This window comes from Scyliorhinus torazame, chromosome 14 (genome assembly GCF_047496885.1).
Source record: "Scyliorhinus torazame isolate Kashiwa2021f chromosome 14, sScyTor2.1, whole genome shotgun sequence".
Taxonomy (NCBI): Eukaryota; Metazoa; Chordata; class Chondrichthyes; order Carcharhiniformes; family Scyliorhinidae; genus Scyliorhinus; species Scyliorhinus torazame.
In genome coordinates, this window is record NC_092720.1 from 13437419 (window position 1) to 13458273 (window position 20855).

The 20855-nt window shown below is 56.3% G+C and overlaps 2 protein-coding genes across 3 annotated transcripts in view; both read left to right on the forward strand.

The window, feature by feature from the left end:
• Positions 1 to 20855, forward strand: part of dynlt2b (dynein light chain Tctex-type 2B) — an 832392-nt gene that overhangs the window by 351250 nt on the left and 460287 nt on the right. The window lies entirely within an intron of this gene.
• Positions 1 to 20855, forward strand: part of tnfsf10 (TNF superfamily member 10) — a 39750-nt gene that overhangs the window by 15970 nt on the left and 2925 nt on the right. The window contains exons 2-4 of one of the 2 annotated variants that reach the window (XM_072473712.1): positions 6803 to 6979; positions 7208 to 7253; positions 14179 to 14298. In XM_072473712.1, coding sequence (XP_072329813.1) covers positions 6803 to 6979; positions 7208 to 7253; positions 14179 to 14298 — 343 coding nt within the window. The remainder of the gene's footprint in view (positions 1 to 6802; positions 6980 to 7207; positions 7254 to 14178; positions 14299 to 20855) is intronic. The other variant, XM_072473713.1, reaches the window with a different exon arrangement.

The window sequence follows — 20855 nt, forward strand, 5'->3', positions numbered from 1 at the left end:
TAGAGGAGGGGGGGAAGAGGAGGGGGGGAGGGGGGGAAGAGGAGGGGGGGGAGGGGGGGAGAAGAGGGGGGGAAAGAGAGGGGGAGAAGAGAGGGGGGAGAAGAGAGGGGGGAAAGAGAGGGGGGGAGAAGAGAGGGGGGAGAAGAGAGGGGGGGGAGAGAGGGGGGAGAGAGGGGAGAAGAGGGGGGAGAAGAGGGGGAGAGGGGAGAAGAGGGGGGAAGAAGAGGGGGGGAGAAGTGGGGGGAGAGGGGGGGAGAAGAGGGGGGAGAAGAGGGGGGGGAAGAGGGAGAGGGGGGGGAGAAGAAGGGGGGAGAAGAGGGGGGAGAAGGGGGAGAAGAGGGGGGGAAGAGGGGGGAAGAGGGGGGGGGGGAAGAGGAGGGGGGAGGAAAGAGGGGGGGAGGAAGAAGGGGGGGAGAGAGAGGGGGGGAGGGGGGGGAGAAGAGGAGGGGAGGGGGGGAAGAGTGGAGGGGGAAGAGAGGGGGGAAGAGGGGGGTGGCAGAGGGAGAGGGGGGAAGAAGAGGGGGGGCAGAGGGAGGGGGGGGCAAGAGGGAGAGGGGGTGGCAGAGGGAGAGGGGGGCAGAGGGGGAGGGGGGGCAGAGGGAGAGGGGGGCAGAGGGAGAGGGGGCAGAGGGAGGCAGAGGGGAGGCAGTGGGGGGGGGCAGAGGGAGAGCAGAGGGGGGGCAGAGGGGGGGGGCAGAGGGAGAGCAGAGGGGGGGAGAGGGGAGCAGAGGGGGGGGAGCAGAGGGGGGGGGGGGGGAGCAGAGGGGGGAGAGGTGGGGGGCAGAGGGAGAGCAGAGGGAGGGGAGAGGGGGGCAGAGGGAGGGGGAGAGGGGGAGCAGAGGGGGGGGAAGAGGGGGGGAGGGGGGAAAGAGGAGGGGGGAGGAAAGAGGGGGGAAAGAGGAGGGGGAAGGGGGGGGAAGAGGAGGGGAGGGGGGAAGAGGGGAGGGGGGGGAGAGGGAAGGGGGGGCAGAGGGAGAGGGGGGGAAGAAGAGGGGGGGGCAGAGGGAGAGGGAGGGGCAGAGGAGAGGGGGGCAGAGGGGGAGGGGGGCAGAGGGAGGGGGGCAGAGGGAGGGGCAGAGGGAGAGGGGGGGCAGAGGGAGAGGGGGGCAGAGGGGAGGGGGCAGAGGGAGGGGGCAGAGGGGGGGCAGAGGGAGAGCAGGGGGGTGCAGAGGGAGAGCAGAGGGGGGGGGAGAGGGGGAGCAGAGGGGGGGGAGCAGAGGGGGGGGGAGAGGGGGAGCAGAGGGGGGGGAGCAGAGGGGGGGAGCAGAGGGGGGAGAGGAGGGGGCCAGAGGGAGAGCAGAGGGGGCAGAGGGAGAGCAGAGGGAGGGGAGAGGGGGGGTGCAGAGGGGGGGGGAGAGGGGGAGCAGAGGGGGGGGAGCAGAGGGGGGGGAGAGGGGGAGCAGAGGGGGGGAGCAGAGGGGGGGGAGCAGAGGGGGGGAGCAGAGGGGGGAGAGGAGGGGCCAGAGGGAGAGCAGAGGGGGCAGAGGGAGAGCAGAGGGAGGGGAGAGGGGGGGCAGAGGGAGAGCAGAGGGAGAGCAGAGGGGAGGAGAGGGAGAGCAGAGGGGGGCAGAGGGGGGCAGAGGGAGAGCAGAGGGGGGAGAGGGGGGCAGAGGGAGAGCAGAGTGGGAGAGGGGGCAGAGGGAGAGCAGAGGGGGGGAGAGGGAGAGCAGAGGGGGGGAGAGGGAGAGCAGAGGGGGGAGAGGGAGAGCAGAGGGGGGAGAGGGAGAGCAGAGGGGGGGAGAGGAGGGCAGAGGGAGAGCAGAGGGGGGAGAGGGGGGCAGAGGGAGAGCAGAGGGGGGGGAGAGGGGGGGAGAGGGAGAGCAGAGGGGGGAGAGGGAGAGCAGAGGGGGGGCAGAGTGGGGCAGAGGAGGGGGCGGCGGGAGAGGGGGCAGAGGGGGGCGGCGGGAGGCGCGGGAGAGGGGGGCGGCGGGAGAGGGGGGGCGGCGGGAGAGGGGGGGCGGCGGGAGAGGGGGGCGGCGGGAGAGGGGGCGGCGGGAGAGGGGGCGGCGGGAGAGGGGGCGGCGGGAGAGAGGAGAAAATGAAATGAAATTAAAGTCGCTTATTGACACAAGTAGGCTTCAAATGAAGTTACTGTGAAAAGCCCCTAGTCGCCACATTCTGGCACCTGTTCGGGTAGGCCGGTACGGGAATTGAACTGTGCTGCTGGCCTGCCTTGCTCTGCTTTCAAAGCCAGCGATTTAGCCCTGTGCTAAACAGGGGAGAGGGAGGGGAGTGCAGGGGGAGGGAGTGCAGGGGGAGGGAGTGCAGGGGGAGAGTGTGAAGAGGTTTAGGGTAGCACCTCATTCTCGCTAAAGCACTTTGAGACATCCTGAAAGTGCTGAATAAATGTAAGTTCCTCTTATATTTTCTTTCTCCATTGCAAAACTTGTTCTGCAATCTGATCTGTGGTATACTTCCCCTGTTGGGACCTGCTCAGCCAGTCTTACTTGAAAATTTACATTACTGCTGTTCAAGGTTGGCCGTCACAATAACAGCAAAAGGCAGGAGAGAACTTGCATTTTTATAGCACCTTTTGCAAACTCAGCACATTCCAGACCCTACATGGCCAATTAATTGTTGTCACTATTGTAATGAATTTGAATCTTAGAATGGTTACAGCTCAGAAGGAGGCCATTCGGCCCATTGTGTCTTTGCTGATTCTCTGAAAGAACAGTTCATCGGGTGCCACTCCTTTGCTCTTTCCGTATACTCTGCAAATTTTCTCCTTCCCCAGAGTGCTTCTCACTCTATCGTTTTTCTGTGATAGAATACGATTGGAGTGACGGGGCACTGTGGGTGGCTCAGCTCCACAAGGGGGGTGGAATAAGAGTGGAAGCACACTAGTGGTAGGAGGGCATGATAGTGCAGGGTGCAGACAGGGGTTTCTGCAGCTGTAGACATGACTCCAGGGTGGGTGTTGCCCTCCTGGTGCCAGGGTCAAGAATATCATTGAACAGCTGCAGAGTATTCTGAAGAGGGAGGGTGAACAGTCAGAGTTTGTGGTTCACATTGGTACGATGACATTGGTGGAAAGGGGGGAATTCAGGGGGCCAGGCAGCAGATTGGAAAGCAGGAGTTCAATGGCTGTGATCTCTGCTTTACTCCCAGTGCCACGTGCCAGTGAGTACGGGGATAGGAGTATAGAGCAGATTAATGCGCGGCTGAAGAGATGACCCAGGAGCAGGGGCTTTAGATTCCAGGGACGGGATTCTTAGAAAACCGACGGGGACAGGCAACGTCCGGCGCGAAGGAGCGGTGTGAACCACTCCGGTGTCAGGCCCCTCCGAAGGTGCGGAGGAGGGTGCTAGGCCGGCCGGCGGAGTGGTTTGCGCCGCGCCTGCCGGAGTGGAAGGGGCTTGGCGCCACGCCAACCAGCGGCGAAGGGCCTCCGCCGGCCAGTGCGAGCTGGCGCATGCGCGAGAGCGCCAGCGTGTGTGCTGGCGTCCATCCCAGCGCATGCGCTGGGGGGGGGGTCATCTCCGCGTCGGCCATCGTAGACGGTTACAACGGCCGACGCGGAGGAATAGAGTGCTCCCACGGCACAGGCCCGCTCGCAGAGGACCCCGGAGGCCGCCCGCGGAGCCAAAACCGCCGGTAAGTACCTGTCGTAAATACGCCGCCGGGACCGGCCGAAAACGGGCGGTCACTCAGCCATTGCGGGCCGGAGAATCGGCGGGGGCGGGGGGGGGTGTCGGAGAATCCCGCCCCAGATCGCTGAACCAGAACGGGACCAACATCCTTGTGGGGAGTTTTGCTGTTGGGGAAGAGGGGGGTTTTAAACTAATTTGGAGTTTTAACTAATGTATTCACGAAGGCCTCGCTTTCTCAACCTTGCCCCTCGCCTGAGGTGTGGTGATCCTCCGGTTAAATCACCACCAGTCAGCTCTCCCCCCTCAAAGGGGAAAGCAGCCTGTGGTCATCTGGGACTATGGTAACTTTTGAAACTAATTTTGCAGAAGGATGGGTCAGAGTGTTTGGACATAGAGGGGGGGGGCGGTGATGCACAACTGAATATAGACGAAAAACTAACTCAATCTGGAAGGCAGAGCAATGAGAGACGTGAGAAGGAACAAGCGAATATGGCGCGGCTGATTGCCACTTACTTTAATGATGTGGAGATGCCGGCGTTGGACTGGGGTGAGCACAGTAAGAAGTCTTACAGCACCAGGTTAAAGCCCAACAGGTTTGTTTCAAACACTAGCTTTCGGAGCACTGCTCCTTCCTCAGGTGAATTATTTTAATGCAAGGGTAAGAGTTGAGGGTGTTGATTGACACATGGGAGTGTGATATTGCTGCTGTCACTGACACATGGCCGAGGGAGGGGCAGGGCTGGCAGCTCAGTATTCCGGCGTATAGAGTCTTCGGGCGAGACGGGGCTGTGTAAAAGAAGGAGGTGGTGTCACAATATTGATCTCGGCGTCAATTACTGCAGTGAAGGGGGGATGATATCGCAGCAGGCTCCTTAACGGAGGCCGCTGACCGGCGCCACCCGATCCCCGCCCCCCTCCCCCCCCCCCGGCCGCCGATTCTCCGACCTGGCGGGGGGTTCGCAGACTCAGGGCAAGGCCAACTTTCATAGATGTTTACAGCATGGAATCAGGCCCTTCAGCCCAGCTTGTCCATCCCGGAGGATAAGACAGGATCTGGCCAAAGACAACTGGGGGCAGCCACTTGGAGGAAGATCCTCGTCAGAGCAATGCGAATCACTCAGAAAGGAAACAGAGAGAGTACAGGGCCAATATGTCCCTGTAAAGGGAAAAGGTGGAACCACCAAATCCAGAGAACGCTGGACGTGAAGGGATATACAGCATTGGATAAGGAAAGGGAGAATTATTGCAGATTCAGGGGACTCAAAACGGTGGATGCCCGAGAGGAGAGTAGAGATTGCGAGGGGGGGGTTACTGAGAAAAGAAAGTAGGAGAGCGAAGAGGGGGCTGAACATAGACTGGTGGGTAAAACAAAGGCAAATCCAAAGGTGTTTTGTAAGTACATTAAGGGCAAGAGGGTAACCAGGGTCAGAGTAGGGCCCATTAGGGATAAAGTGGTAACCTCTGTGTGGAGCTGAAAGATGAAGGTGTGGTATTAAATGAGTATTCAGCATCTGTGTTCACCATGGAGAAGGACGGTGCAGAAAGCAGGGAGCGGGTGCTGCACTCCAGTGTTAGTCTAGGTTTTGTGGTCAAATATCTGGGGTGGGAGTCAAACCCACAACCTTCCGGGAAGAGTGCTACCCAACAGAGCGAAAGCTGACACAATGTGGGAACTGGGGCAGCCAATGGGGACACAGGAAGCTCTCACAAGCAGCAATACCTGGGCAGGTCACAGATGTTGGTTGAGGGATAAATACTTGGATTGCCCCAGGCGGGAGAATCGCGTTGCTCTCTCCAGCCTATCAAATACTCTAATCGTCTGAAACACTGCAGTTAGACCATCTCTTAATCTTCTCTCCCACTTGAGGAAATAACGAGGCTGTGCAGCATGTCTTCATCATTTAACCCTTTCAGCCGCTTGCCTTCTTTTCCTGGAAGGGGACCTGTAGGTGGCAGTGTTCCCGTACGCGTGCTGCTTTTGTCCTCATCGGTGGTAGAGGTCCTGGGCTTTGGAAAAGTGATGAATGGTTACTGTACCCTTAACACCATGTAGGTGATGCCCCTTTAAGACCGGGTTTGGAACCCTGGGGAACTCCGCCTCTGGCTCCGCCCATCAGGGAGCCGTATATAATCATAGAATTTACAGGGCAGAAGGAGGCCATTCGGCCCATCGAGTCTGCACCGGCTCTTGGAAAGAGCACCCTACCCAAGGTCCGCACCTCCACCCTATCCCCGTAACCCAGTAACCCCACCCAACACTAAGGGCAATTTTGGACACTAAGGGCAATTTAGCATGACCTAACCTGCACATCTTTGGACTGTGGGAGCACCCGGAGGAAACCTACGCAGACATGGGGAGAACGTGCTGACTCCGCACAGACAGTGACCCAAGCGGGGAATCGAACATGGGACCCTGGAGCTGTGAAGCAATTGTGCTAACCACTGTGCTACCGTGCTGTCCAGGTGACACCCTATAAGGTGGCGCCCTGTAGGGGGCACTCAGTAAGCACACGTCTCTGTCGCTGGATAGTTCTCTGCTTATTAAAGCCTTCATTTACCATTCCACACTCTCGTGTCGTTATTGAGGGTTCTACAGGAAGGAGAATTGATGAGTTGCTTCAGTGCATCCTGTAGATGGTACAGCTGCCACTGTGTACTTGTGGTGGAGGGAGTGAATGTTTAAAATAGCGAATGGGGTGCCAATCAAGCGGGTTGCTTTGCCCTGGATGATGTTGACGCATTGGCCTGCGATAAAGGCTGCAGTGGGGCCGACAGTACATCAGTCCCAGCCTGGACTACGGCCATGACGGTCCCAATCCGGGCCGGCTTTTAAGCACTAGATTTATGAGCCCCAGCTGACAGGCCTCCGCCCCTCGGGGGGGGGGGGGGTCGTATTCCACCAGCCCCATGAGGAGGTTAATTGGGTCATCCTGGTTTCGGTGAGGGTTATTACAAACCCGTTTCAGCCTGTTCCTCTTTAGATTCGCACAGGTGAGTCCCCAGTTCACAGCTGGCACCTGAATCTAATGGATGTACAACGAACAGAACTCACTGACACATGAGATGATTGAAATTTAAAACATTGCTAATTATAAGGAGCGGCTTGATAACCTGGATGAGGAAGAGGAATTGGGATGGATATGGGGGATGGGAAGAGGTAATTAGATGCACAATACCCTACTTCACCTTGCATCTTTCGTGCTGCACTCCAGGTACAGGAGTCCTTCGCCAAGAACAACATGGCCTGCCTGACGGAGGACATTCTGCATCCTCACGCTGGCCCCAAGGGAGGTGAGGAATTCTACGGCGATCCCACCAGGGAGAAAACGGAAAGGAATGAGGATCTCTGCTGGAAATTCCGAGCACAGATCCAGCAGCTGATAGAAAAGGTACATCAACAGCATTAACCTGCATTTGTATAGTGCCTTTAAGGTTGAAAATCGTCCCAGGGGGCTTCATAAGACGGCTATCAAACTCTATCCGAGGGCAGGTGACCAGGAGCTTGGTCAGAGAGATCCTCCTGAGAAATGTATTAAATGCGGAGAGAGAGGTGATGAGATTCATTTGGAAAAATGGATATTTTTAAAGCTTATTTTTGTTGTTAAATCCTTTTGCAGACTATTTCCAATCAATATGAACAGGACATGTCTGTAATTGTAAAAGGTAAGTACATTTTGACTGCCTGGAATGATATCTTCTCAAAGAAATGTCTTAGATTTGATAGATTTGCTTCTGTTTTACCGCTGGCTTAGAAAGCAGACCAAGGCAGGCCAGCAGCCGGTTCAATTCCCGTACCAGCCTCCCCGAACAGGCGCCGGAATGTGGCGACTAGGGGCTTTTCACAGTAACTTCATTGAAGCCTACTTGTGACAATAAGCGATTTTCATTTCATTAATGGGTGAATTTGAAAGTAGGTTTTATCTGTGAAGGTCGACAGCGGCTCCAGTCCTTGTCCGTGTTCGAGAAGAGGTTTGGAGCCAGGCGTCAATCACGTACAGGTTTATCGGCCAGCAGTGTCTCATTGGGGAGCATTCCTTCCTCTGAGGTACAGAAGATCATGGGCGTGATCTACCGACCAGAAAGCAGCACGCTGCGGCAGAACGTGGCCGGGGAAAACGACGGCAGACCCCGCTCCCGGGGTCTCCCCGGCTCGCCACGCCTCCCGAGATCTAACGCAATCTCGCGAGATGTCAACCAATGTGAAGCCTGCCCATTGTTGGGCGGGATCACGTTTTGGCAATTCTGCACATTGGAGCGAAACAGCTAGTCCCATTTTAATAGGCAGTGAGGTAACCGAGGCGTTGGGGTCTTACCCCTTTGCCTTGGAGACCCCGGGCGAGTGTCATTCAGTGCTGGTCTCCACAAATGGGCACTGATGGGGGTCCCCCAGGGGATTGGAGGCCCCCAGGAGCATGCCCCGAAGACAGGACGATACTCTGGCACTGTCAGCCCGGCACCCTGGCAGTACCACTTAGGTTTCAGCCTGGCATTGCCAAGATGCCCAGGTGGCACTACCAAGGTGCAAAGCTGGCAATTTTGGCGTAGTGGTGATCAGGTGGGGGGCTGGGGGTGGGGGTGGTGCCCTGTACGGATGTGTGGGGAAGGGTGTGGAGGGGCCTGGGGTCCTCCTTACAGTGAGTTGGTGTGGGGGAGATTTGAGGGTCGCAATGGGGGTTCGGGAGATTAGGATGGCATTTGCAAAAGGCGTCCCGATCTCTGCCTGCACTGAGGGGGTTCGGTGAGAGGGGCTCGGCACTGCAGGAAACTGGACTAAGTGCAGTCTCGGCCATGCGCTCCCCGCTGAGGCCCCATACCTCAGTCAGGTTAGATAGTGTTGTGTTTCTTGGCGCTGTGAGTGCTGGGATGCGGGCGGTTCGACGCACTTGCTGTGGGACATTGCTTCTGTTTGGTTAAATTGCGTCCACGTCTTCAAGACCCACTCTCTGAGCAATCGGTCCTGGCTGACAACCCCAACAGAATACCGAGAGAGTGCTGCACTGACAGAGATATCCCAACGGAGAACCGAGAAAGTGCTGCACTGCCAGAGATATCCCAACGGAATACCGAGAGAGCGCTGCACTGCCAGAGATATCCCAACGGAATACCGAGACAGTGCTGCACTGCCAGAGATATCCCAAAGGAATACCGAGAGAGCGCTGCACTGCCAGAGATATCCCAACGGAGTACCGAGAGAGTGCTGCACTGCCAGAGATATCCCAACGGAATACCGAGAGAGCGCTGCACTGCCAGAGATATCCCAACGGAATACCGAGACAGTGCTGCACTGCCAGAGATATCCCAACGGAATACCGAGAGAGCGCTGCACTGCCAGAGATATCCCAACGGAATACCGAGAGAGCGCTGCACTGCCAGAGATATCCCAACGGAATACCGAGAGAGCGCTGCACTGCCAGAGATATCCCAACGGAATACCGAGAGAGCGCTGCACTGCCAGAGATATCCCAACGGAATACCGAGAGAGCGCTGCACTGCCAGGATATCCCAATGGAATACCGAGACAGTGCTGCACTGCCAGAGATATCCCAACGGAATACCGAGAGAGCGCTGCACTGCCAGGATATCCCAATGGAATACCGAGACAGTGCTGCACTGCCAGAGTTATCCCAACGGAATATCGAGAGAGCGCTGCACTGCCAGGATATCCCAATGGAATACCGAGACAGTGCTGCACTGCCAGAGATATCCCAACGGAATACCGAGAGAGCGCTGCACTGCCAGGATATCCCAATGGAATACCGAGACAGTGCTGCACTGCCAGAGATATCCCAACGGAATACCGAGAGAGTGCTGCACTGCCAGAGATAGCCCAACGGAATACCGAGACAGCGCTGCACTGCCAGAGATATCCCAACGGAATACCGAGAGAGCGCTGCACTGCCAGAGATATCCCAACGGAATACCGAGAGAGCGCTGCACTGCCAGAGATATCCCAATGGAATACCGAGACAGTGCTGCACTGCCAGAGATATCCCAACGGAGTGCCGAGAGAGCGCTGCACTGCCAGAGATATCCCAACGGAATACCGAGAGAGCGCTGCACTGCCAGAGATATCCCAACGGAATACCGAGAGAGCGCTGCACTGCCAGGATATCCCAATGGAATACCGAGACAGTGCTGCACTGCCAGAGATATCCCAACGGAATACCGAGAGAGCGCTGCACTGCCAGGATATCCCAATGGAATACCGAGACAGTGCTGCACTGCCAGAGTTATCCCAACGGAATATCGAGAGAGCGCTGCACTGCCAGGATATCCCAATGGAATACCGAGACAGTGCTGCACTGCCAGAGATATCCCAACGGAATACCGAGAGAGCGCTGCACTGCCAGGATATCCCAATGGAATACCGAGACAGTGCTGCACTGCCAGAGATATCCCAACGGAATACCGAGAGAGTGCTGCACTGCCAGAGATAGCCCAACGGAATACCGAGACAGCGCTGCACTGCCAGAGATATCCCAACGGAATACCGAGAGAGCGCTGCACTGCCAGAGATATCCCAACGGAATACCGAGAGAGCGCTGCACTGCCAGAGATATCCCAATGGAATACCGAGACAGTGCTGCACTGCCAGAGATATCCCAACGGAGTGCCGAGAGAGCGCTGCACTGCCAGAGATATCCCAACGGAATACCGAGAGAGCGCTGCACTGCCAGAGATATCCCAACGGAATACCGAGACAGTGCTGCACTGCCAGAGATATCCCAACGGAATACCGAGACAGTGCTGCACTGCCAGAGATATCCCAACGGAATACTGAGAGAGCGCTGCACTGCCAGAGATATCCCAACGGAATACCGAGACAGTGCTGCACTGTCAGAGGTATCGTCTCCCAGATGAAACGTTGAACAGAGCTCCACCTTCCCTCGCAAGTGGACATAAGAAGATGCCATGGCACCATTTTGAAGAAAGGCAAGGAGGGCCCCCCCCTGGGTGGCCTGGTCAAAATGTGCACCTTACTCAACATCACAGCGCCCCTCCGAGGACCGTCCCAGCCGACGTGCCTGCCAGGTCCCGCCGTGTGAGACCATGCCTAACCCACGCCGGCAGGACTGGCCAAAAATGGATGGCCGCTCGGCCCATCGGGGCCTGTAGAATTGCCGGGGGGGCCGCTGCCAATGGCTGCCGACCGTTGTGGCGTGAACTCCGCCCCCGCCCGAAAACCGGCGCTGGAGAATACAGCAGCCGGCGTCGGGGTGGGTTTCACGCTGCCCCCCGGGGATTCTCAGACTTGGCGGGGGGTCAGAGAATCCCGTTGAAGATGTCCCATTTTCTTGCACCCAAAAAGCATGGGCGGGATTCTCCGATTTCCCCCGCCGGGTCGGAGAATCGCCGGGGTACGGCGTGAATCCCGCCCCGATGCTCCGACGCCGGCTGCCGAATTCTCTGGCGACGGTTTTTTGGCGGGACAGGGGATCGCGTCGCGCCGGTCGGGAGCCGTTGACAGTGGGCCCCCCGGCGATTCCCCGGGCCCCCCGGCGATTCCCCGGGCCCCGATGGACCGAGCGGCCGCCCGTTCTCGGCTGGTCCTGTCGGCGTAAATACACAAGGTCCATACCGGCGGGTCCTGGCTCCACGGATGGCCTGCAGAGTCCTCAGGGGGGCGCGGGGGGATCCGGCCCCGGGGTGGGGCCCACGGTGACCTGGCCCGCGATCCGGCCCATTTGGGTGCAAGGGGTGAAGCAGATGATGTGTGGCACAGATGTGTGGGAGTTTAGGACACTCCAAAAAGGAGCAGACTCCACGTGGCAAACGGCAAAGATGGCGCCCACCCACACTCACACCGGCAGTTCACTTTTAGATAAGTCCACACTCAGTTTTTAGGGGGACTTCTTTTATGCTTCAAAGGTCCAATTATACACTGACATCTCCGTTTAATCCCCCTCTCGCCTTTTCTGCCACAACATTCAATTCCTCTAGCTTCCACTCGTAACTGAAGTCCTTCCAGCCTGCTCCCATTCCAGTAAATCTCTTCCGCATCCTCTCCACGGCCTTGGCACCTAAGAAATGCTAGCAGGAATCCCCCATTTGGCCTCTCAGAAATCTCCTGCATTTCTATTTCTCTTTCCAAAGTGGATAACTTTGCAATTCTCCTCATTACACTCCATCTGCCCGGTTCCTGCCCACTCACTAAACCGGTCCCTATCTCTCCGCAGCCTCTTTGCATCTTCCTCACCGTTCCCTTTCTCAGTAACTGTGGAAACGTTCCACCCAGCGCGCATCATTAAAATGATCGTCTGTTGACCAATTCTCAACCATGCTGGTACATTGACATCCTTCCGAAAATATTTGCCAGTTAAGGCATGACCAGTGTTTTGTAAAGGTTTATCAGACCTCCTGGAGTTTCGTACTCTATATGATAATAATAATAATCTTTATTAGTGTCACAGAGTCGGCTCACATTAACACTGCAATTACGTTACTGTGAAAAGCCCCTAGTCGCCACATTCCGGCGCCTGTTCGGGTACACGGAGGGAGAATTCAGAATGTCCAATTCATCGAACAGCACATCTTTCGGGACTTGTGGGAGGAAACCAGAGCACCCGGAGGAAACCCACGCAGACACGGGCAGAACGTGCAAACTCCACACAGACAGTGACCCAAGCCGTGAATCGAACCCGGGACCCTGGCGCTGTGAAGCAACAGTGCTAACCTCTGTGCTACCGTGCCGCCCTATGAAGCCAAGATCCCAGTCATATGGTTCTTTTTTTAACAGCCTTCTCATATTATCCTGCCGCCTTCAAAGATTTGTGTGCATACAGCCCCAGAACGCTCTCGTGTCTGGTCCTCCGCTTTGTCACGGGTTTATCATGTGGTCCTATTTAATTTACATTGGGGCAGGATTCTCCGATCCCCCGCCGGGTCGGAGAATCGCCGGGGGGAGGCGTGAATCCCGCCCCCGCCGGCTGCCGAATTCTCCGGCGCCGGGGATTTGGCGGGGGCGGGAATCGAGCCGCGCAGGTCAGGGGCCGTTGGCAGCGCCCCCCCCCCGGCGATTCTCCGGCCCGCGATGGGCTGAGTTGCCTCCGGTTTTCGGCCGGTCCCGTCGGCGTATGTTACGACAGGTACTCATTGGAGGGATATGGTTCCACGGGCGGCCTCCGGGGTCCTGGGGGGGGGGGGGGGGGTTGCAGGGGGGATCTGGCCCCGGGGGGTGCCCCCATGGCCTGGCCCCCGATCGGAGCCCACCGATCCGCGGGTGGGCCTGTGCCGTGGGAGCACTCTATTCCTCCGCGTCGGCCGCTGTAACAGTCCGCGATGGCCGACGCGGAGATGAACCCCCCCCCCTGCGCATGTGCTGGGATGACGCCAGCACACGCTGGCGCTCCCGCGCATGCACCAACTCGTGCCGGCCGGCGGTGGCCCTTCGCCGCCGGTTGCCGTGGCGCCAAGCCACTTCCACTCCGGCCGGCACGGTGCAAACCACTCCGGTGCCGGCCTAGCCTCTGAAGGTGCGGGGCGGCCCAACGCTGGAGTGGTTCACGCCACTCCTTCGTCCCGGAGTTGCCCACCCCGCCGGTTTTTGAAGAATCCCGCCCGCATTCTTCCGACCAAAAGGTGCCACTTTGCTATTCTCTGCAATAAATTCCATCTACCATGTTCCTGCCCACTTACCATTCTGTGCCTTCCTGAGGTCTGTTGCTGTCCTCCTCAGCGTTTACGGTATTTGCGTTTTGTGTTGTCTGCAAACTCCCAAAGTGTGCCTTGTACACCCAAGTCTAGATCATTAAATCTGCCTCCCTCCCGTCTGAAAAACAACCATTTTCCATTGCCCTCTGCTTTCAGTCCCTTAGCTAATTTTGTAAGCACGTTTCCGCAGCTCCATTAATGTCATGTGCCTCACCTTTGCTGAGAAGTCCGATATCTCGTACATTGTCAAACGCCTTTTGAAAGTCCATATACACCACTGTACTAGCATCAGGGGGTTGAGGTATGATGGTACATGTTGCTGAATAGTCTGCTGACAGTCTGAGCGGGGTTTTTCAGTCCCACCCGGTCAGATTTCCTGCCCCCCGGCGGTTGTGATTGGAAAACCCTGCCCTCTGTGAATGATGATTCAAAGGGCAGCACAGTAGCATCGTGGATAGCACAATTGCTTCACAGCTCCAGGTCCCAGGTTCGATTCCGGCTTGGGTCACTGTCTGTGCGGAGTCTGCACGTTCTCCCCGTGTCTGCGTGGGTTTCCTCCGGGTGCTCCGGTTTCCTCCCACAGCCCAAAGATGTGCAGGTTAGGTGGATTGACCATGATAAATTGCCCCTTAGTGTCCAAAATTGCCCTGAGTGTTGGGTGGGGTTACTGGGTTATGGGGATAGGGTGGAGGTGTGGACCTTGGGTAGGGTGCTCTTTCCAAGAGCCGGTGCAGACTCGATGGGCCAAATGGCCTCCTTCTGCACTGTAAATTCTATGATGATTGTGACCCAACGTCTTCATGAGAGAAGTTGGGGGTGGAAATGGGTGGAACGAAAAGGCAGGGAGAAGAGTGAGAGGGAGGGAGGGATAGAGATAAATTCGGCACTGCGTCCATCCCTGAGGTGATGTATGAACTCTTTGTTCTGCTTCTTTCAGGTGAAGTGTCTCGTTTGCTCCCATCCCTGACGCAGTCGGAATCAGGTGCACGGCTAACTGTACAAAAAATTGCTGCTCATTTGACTGGGAACTACAAGACCAGGTCAACCCCACTGGCTGGTGAGTTATGGCCACTCGGAGTTCCTTCACTAGTAACGTTGGCAGCTTCTTTAATGTTGGCTACTTCGATATCATCTGCAAATAATAATATGGAGGTCCCTTGTTCGCACCATAAATGTAAATTTTGAATAATAATGGCCATTGCAACACCGTTCTTTGCCCTCCTCCTATCTGAACAACTTTCCCTTACCTCCGCTCCGTGACTATTTTTAGCCAATTTGCTATCAGTTGAGCTATTTGTTGCCTGGCAGCGGCCCCCCCCCCCCCGACAATTCTCCGGGCCCCAATGGGCCGAGTGGCCGTCGGTTTCTGGGCAGTCCCGCCGGCGTGAAATGGACATGGACCCACATGGTGGGACCTGGCTGGTAGGCCGGCTGGTGTGGTCCTCGTGGGGGGGGGGGGGGGGCGCCAGTTGGGGGCTGTTGGCAGCAGCCCCCCCAGTAATTCTCCGGGCCCCGATGGGCCGAGCGGCTGTCCGTTTCTGGCCAGTCCCGCCGCCGTGGGTTACACATGGCCCACACGGCGGGACCTGGCATGTATGTCGGCGGGAGCGGTCCTTGTGGGGGCGCGGGGGGGGGGGGGAATCCGACCCTGGGGGGGGGGGGGGGGCCACGGTGGCCTGGCCCGCGATCGGGGCCCACCGATCTGCGGGCGGGCCTGTGCCGTGGGGGCACTCCTTCTTTCCGCCTCTGTAGGGCTCCGCCATGGCCGGCACGGAGATGAAACCCCCTGCGCATGCTCTGGAATACGCCGGCCTGTCTGCGCATGCTCTAGAATACGCCGGCCTGTCTGCGCATGCTCTAGAATACGCCGGCCTGTCTGCGCATGCTCTAGAATACGCCGGCCTGTCTGCGCATGCTCTAGAATACGCCGGCCTGTCTGCGCATGCTCTGGAATACGCCGGCCTGTCTGCGCATGCTCTAGAATACGCCGGCCTGTCTGCGCATGCGCGGAACCACACCGGCGGTTCTGCGCATGCGCTAACTCGCGCCGGCGTAACCTTCGGCGCTGGTTGGCGCGGTGCCAACCCCTCCGCCGCTGGCCTAACCCCTGGAAGTGCGGAGGATTCCGGAACTTCCGGTTGGCCCGGAGCCGGAGTGGTTTGCTCCATTTTTTTACGCTGGCGTCGTGCCATCGGGGGAGTCCCGCCCCCCCCCCCCCCCATCCCCTAAACTTTGCCACGGTTTTACCTTCTGATTTGATTTTTGATTGCAGGATAATGCAAATCTCAAAATCTATCGACCTCAAGTCTAGAACATGCTCAGTGACTGAGCTTCCACAGCCTCTGGGGCAGAGAATTCCAAAGATTCACCGCCCTTTGAGTGAAGAGGTGGCTCCTCATCTCAGTCCCAAATGGCCGACCTCTAACCCGGAAACCTTTCGACACCAGGGACCCCCAGGGTGTGGCGATTGGCTGAGAAACCGGAGTTGAGGTAGAGGTTCCGGTCCCGATCACATTGAATGGCCTCATGACCTACTCCAGCTCCTGTTTGTTATGTTACTTAAATTTGGGATTTTGAAATTCTGTTGGTTGGAGAGATAACAAAGAGAAGGGCGGAAAAAAAAGAAAGGTTTGCATTTATATAGCACCGTTCAACATGGTTCAACGGCCACTCCCAACATCCTGGGGTTGCCATTGGCCACAGACTGAACTGACTAGCTACATTTATACTGTGGCTACAATGGCAGGTCAAAGGTTTGGAATCCGATGAGTATCTCACTTCCTGACCCCTCCCAAAGCCTGTCCACCACCTACAAGGCTGGAGTGTGACGGAATACCCTCCACTTGCCTGGATGACTGAAGCTCCAACAACACTCAAGAAGCTCGACACAATACAGGGCAAAGCAAACCGCTTGATTGACACCCTATCCACAAACATTCACTCCCTCCACCACCGACGAACAGTGGCAGCCGTGTGAACCATCTACAAGATGCACTGCAGGAACTCACCAAGGTTCCTTAGACAGCACCTTCCAAACCCACGGCCACTATCATCTAGAAGGATAAGGGCAGCTGATACCTGGGAACCCCACCACCTGGAGACTCCCCTCCAAGTCACTCACCACCCCGACTGGGAAATATATCGGCCGTTCCTTCACTGTCGCTGGGTCAAAATCCTGGAACTCCCTCCCTAACAGCACAGCAGGTGTACCTACACCACACTTGTTAGGTGAATTGGACATTCTGAATTCCCCCTCAGTGTACCCGAACAGGTGCCGGAGTGTGGCGACGAGGGGATTTTCACAGTTACTTCATTACAAAGAACAAAGAACAAAGAAATGTACAGCACAGGAACAGGCCCTTCGGCCCTCCAAGCCCGTGCCGACCATACTGCCCGACTAAACTACAATCTTCTACACTTCCTGGGTCCGTATCCTTCTATTCCCATCCTATTCATATATTTGTCAAGATGCCCCTTAAATGTCCCTATCGTCCCTGCCTCCACTACCTCCTCCGGTAGTGAGTTCCAGGCACCCACTACCCTCTGCGTAAAAAACTTGCCTCGTACATCTACTCTAAACTTTGCCCCTCTCACCTTAAACCTATGCCCCCTAGTAATTGACCCCTCTACCCTGGGGAAAAGCCTCTGACTATCCACTCTGTCTATGCCCCTCATAATTTTGTATACCTCTATCAGGTCGCCCCTCAACCTCCTTCGTTCCAGTGAGAACAAACCGAGTTTATTCAATCGCTCCTCATAGCTTATGCCCTCCATACCAGGCAACATTCTGGTAAATCTCTTCTGCACCCTCTCTAAAGCCTCCACATCCTTCTGGTAGTGTGGCGACCAGAATTGAACACTATACTCCAAGTGTGGCCTAACTAAGGTTCTATACAGCTGCAACATGACTTGCCAATTCTTATACTCAATGCCCCGGCCAATGAAGGCAAGCATGCCGTATGCCTTCTTGACTACCTTCTCCACCTGTGTAGCCCCTTTCAGTGATCTGTGGACCTGTACTCCTAGATCTCTTTGACTTTCAATACTCTTGAGGGTTCTACCATTCACCGTATATTCCCTACCTGCATTAGCCCTTCCAAAATGCACTACCTCACATTTGTCCAGGTTAAACTCCATCTGCCATCTCTCCGCCCAAGTCTCCAGACAATCTAAATCCTGCTGTATCCTCAGACAGTCCTCATCGCTATCCGCAATTCCACCAACCTTTGTGTCGTCTGCAAACTTACTAATCAGACCAGTTACATTTTCCTCCAAATCATTTATATATACTACAAAGAGCAAAGGTCCCAGCACTGATCCCTGTGGAACACCACTGGTCACAGCCCTCCAATTAGAAAAGCATCCCTCCATTGCTACCCTCTGCCTTCTATGACCTAGCCAGTTCTGTATCCACCTTGCCAGTTCACCCCTGATCCCGTGTGACTTCACCTTTTGTACTAGTCTACCATGAGGGACCTTGTCAAAGGCCTTACTGAAGTCCATATAGACAACATCTACTGCCCTACCTGCATCAATCATCTTAGTGACCTCCTCGAAAAACTCTATCAAGTTAGTTAAAACTCTATCAAGTTATTAGAGTGTTAATGTAAGCCTACTTGTGACACTAATAAAGATTATTATTATGGACTCCAACGGTTCAAGAAAGCAGCTCACCACCAACTTCTCAAGGGAAATTAGGGCTGGGCAACAAATGCTTGTCTGGCCAGTGAAGCCCACATCCACCCACGTCGGCGCTACCACCAAGAAAGCACAACAGCGCTTATACATCCTCAGGAAACTAAGGAAATTTGGCATGTCCACATTGACACACCAATTTTTGTTGGACGCACCATAGAAAGCATCCTATCAGGCTGCATCACAGCCTGGTATGGCAACTGCTCGGCCCAGGACCGCAAGAAACTTCAGAGAGTCGTGAACACCGCCCAGTCCATCACACAAACCCACTTCCCATCCATTGACACCATGTACACCTCCCGCTGCCTGGGGAAAGCGGGCAGCATAATCAAAGATCCCTCCCACCCGGCTTACTCACACTTCCAACTTCTTCCATCGGGCAGGAGATACAGAAGTCTGAGAACACGCACGAACAAACTCAAAAACAGCTTCTTCCCCGCTGTCACCAGACTCCTAAATGACCCTCTTATGGACTGAACTGATCTCTTCACACATCTTCTCTACTGAGTAGTACCACACTCCGTATGCTTCACCCGATGCCTGTGCCTATGTATTTACATTGTGTATTTATGCATGTCCTATGGTTTTTCGTGGATGGAATGATCTGCCTGGACTGTACGCAGGACAATACTTTTCACTGGACCTCGGTACATGTGACAATAAATCAAATCAATCAAAGTCAATAAAAAGACATTAGGCTGTCCCAAAGTGCTTTCTAGCCAATGAAGTACGTTTGAAGCACAGTCACTGTGGAAGTGTAGCAGCCAATTAACACGCAGCGAGCTCCTACAAACAGTGGTGAGGTATTGATCAATCTGTTGGTTCAAAGGGTTTTGTATCTTGATTGCCCCTCACAACTAGCCTTGAGCCTTTCAGCCTGGATTGCGCGCTGACGTTTCCGGAGAGGTGATTGAACTCATGGCCTGCTGACCAAGAGCTGAGAACATTCCTAGGTTGAGAAATGTTTCAAGACAGAGGTTGGAGACCAGGGGCGGGATTCTCCGACCCCCCGCCGGGTTGGAGAATCGCCGGGGGCTGGCGTGAATCCTGCTCCCGCCAGTTGCCGAATTCTCCGGCACCGGATATTCGGCGGGGGCCGGAATCGCGCCGTACCAGTCGGCGAGCGCCCCCCCCCCCCCCGGCGATTCTCCGGCCCGCGATGGGCCGAAGTCCCGCTGCTGGAATGTTTGTCCCGCCGGCGAGGATCAAACCACCTCTCTTCCCGGCGGGACAAGGCGGCGCGGGCAGGCTTTGGGGTCCTGGGGGGGGGCGCGGGGTGATCTGGCCCCCACGGTGGCCTGACCCGCGATCGGGGCCCACCGAATTGCGGGCGGGCCTGTGCCGTGGGGGCACTCTTCTCCCTCCGCCTCGGCCACAGTCTTCACCATGGCGGAGGCGGAAGAACCCCCCCCCCCCCCGCCACCCCAGCGCATGCGCGGGGATGACGTCAGCAGCCGCTGACGCTCCCGCGCATGCGCGGACTTCCGCCGCCTTTCGGCCCCGGCTGGCGTGGCGCCAAAGGCCTTCCACGCCAGCCGGTGGAGCGGAAACCGCTCCGGCGCGGGCCTAGCCCCTCACGGTGAGGGCTTGGCCCCTAAAGGTGCGGAGAAATCCACACCTTTGGGGCGCCCCGACCCCGGAGTGGTCCTCGCCACTCCATCCCGCCCCAGAGATGGGATAAGGATTGACTCTTAGATAAGGAAATTTATGTCCCATCTTAAGGGCAATTAGGGATGGGCAATAAATGCTGACGTTGCCCATAACCTGTATTGTGTTGCAGATAAGGTCTCACCACTAACCAGTCTGAGTGCTTAAACTGAGGTGGTGTTGCAAACCCTCAACCTTAAAAGGCGAAGGGAAGTTTAAAACGATTAAAGATGTTGATAGTTTATGTAGAGAGGAATTATTCCTTCTGACGGGGAGAGTCCAGAACAAAAGGGCAGTCCCTTAAAATAAGAGCCAGGTTTTTCAGGAGTGATATCAGGAAGCTGTCCCTTACACAAAGGGAAGAGGGAGTCTCCTGGGAAAGCTGTCATTGCTGGAGGTCACTTGAAAATGTCAATCCTGAGAGTAGAAGATTTTTGTTACGCATGGGCACAGCGGCTTTCAGGAACAAGGTGGGAAATTAAGAGGCAGATGAGGTGTAATCTAACGGCACGCTGGAATGTTCCGGAAGGATTGAATGGCCCCCTCCTGTCCCTGTGGGTGGAATCCCTATGGAAAGACCTCAGGCTTCGGGACGGCTCAGAAGCACGGCAGCAGGATCGTCAAGGAGGTGCTCAGCTGACAAAGCGGCCTACCTCAGAATCCGCTGTCCCCGGTGCAGACATCGATGGGCCGAATGGCCTCCTTCTGCACTGTAAATTCTATGATTCTGGAGGGGGGGGTGCTTGCAGCACTGAGTGGAGGACAGTCCCATTGGGGAGGTGGCGCCGATGGGTAGGGAGGAACACATGAGAACCCTTCAAAATGGAGGCCTTCCCCCATGTGCGGCGAAAATGTAAAAAATAGAGGCCAGCGGTGTGAGGGACAGTGCCTCCTGCTGGATTTCCCAGAGACCCCAGCGTGTTGGGAAGCCACTCTAGCATCCAGCTTCAAAAAAACTTCATGTCCCCACCCCCAAACCTGCCTCTGCTGCCTTGGGAAGATTCCACTCGAAAAGAGATAGGGGCAGGTGCAGACCATTCGGCCCATCAAGCCTGCTCCTCCAACCAATGCCATCACGGCTGATCTTTTTGCCTCAACTTCACTCTCCAGGCCACTTTGAGAGAGACCAAAGATCTGCCCATCGCCACCTGAGAGGCACTCGACCGTCCTCAACCTGCTGGGGGGAGAGAATCTCAAAGATTCCGAACCCTTTGAGTGAAGAGACTTCTCATCTCAATCCGAAATGATCGACCCCCCCCTCCTACCCTGAGA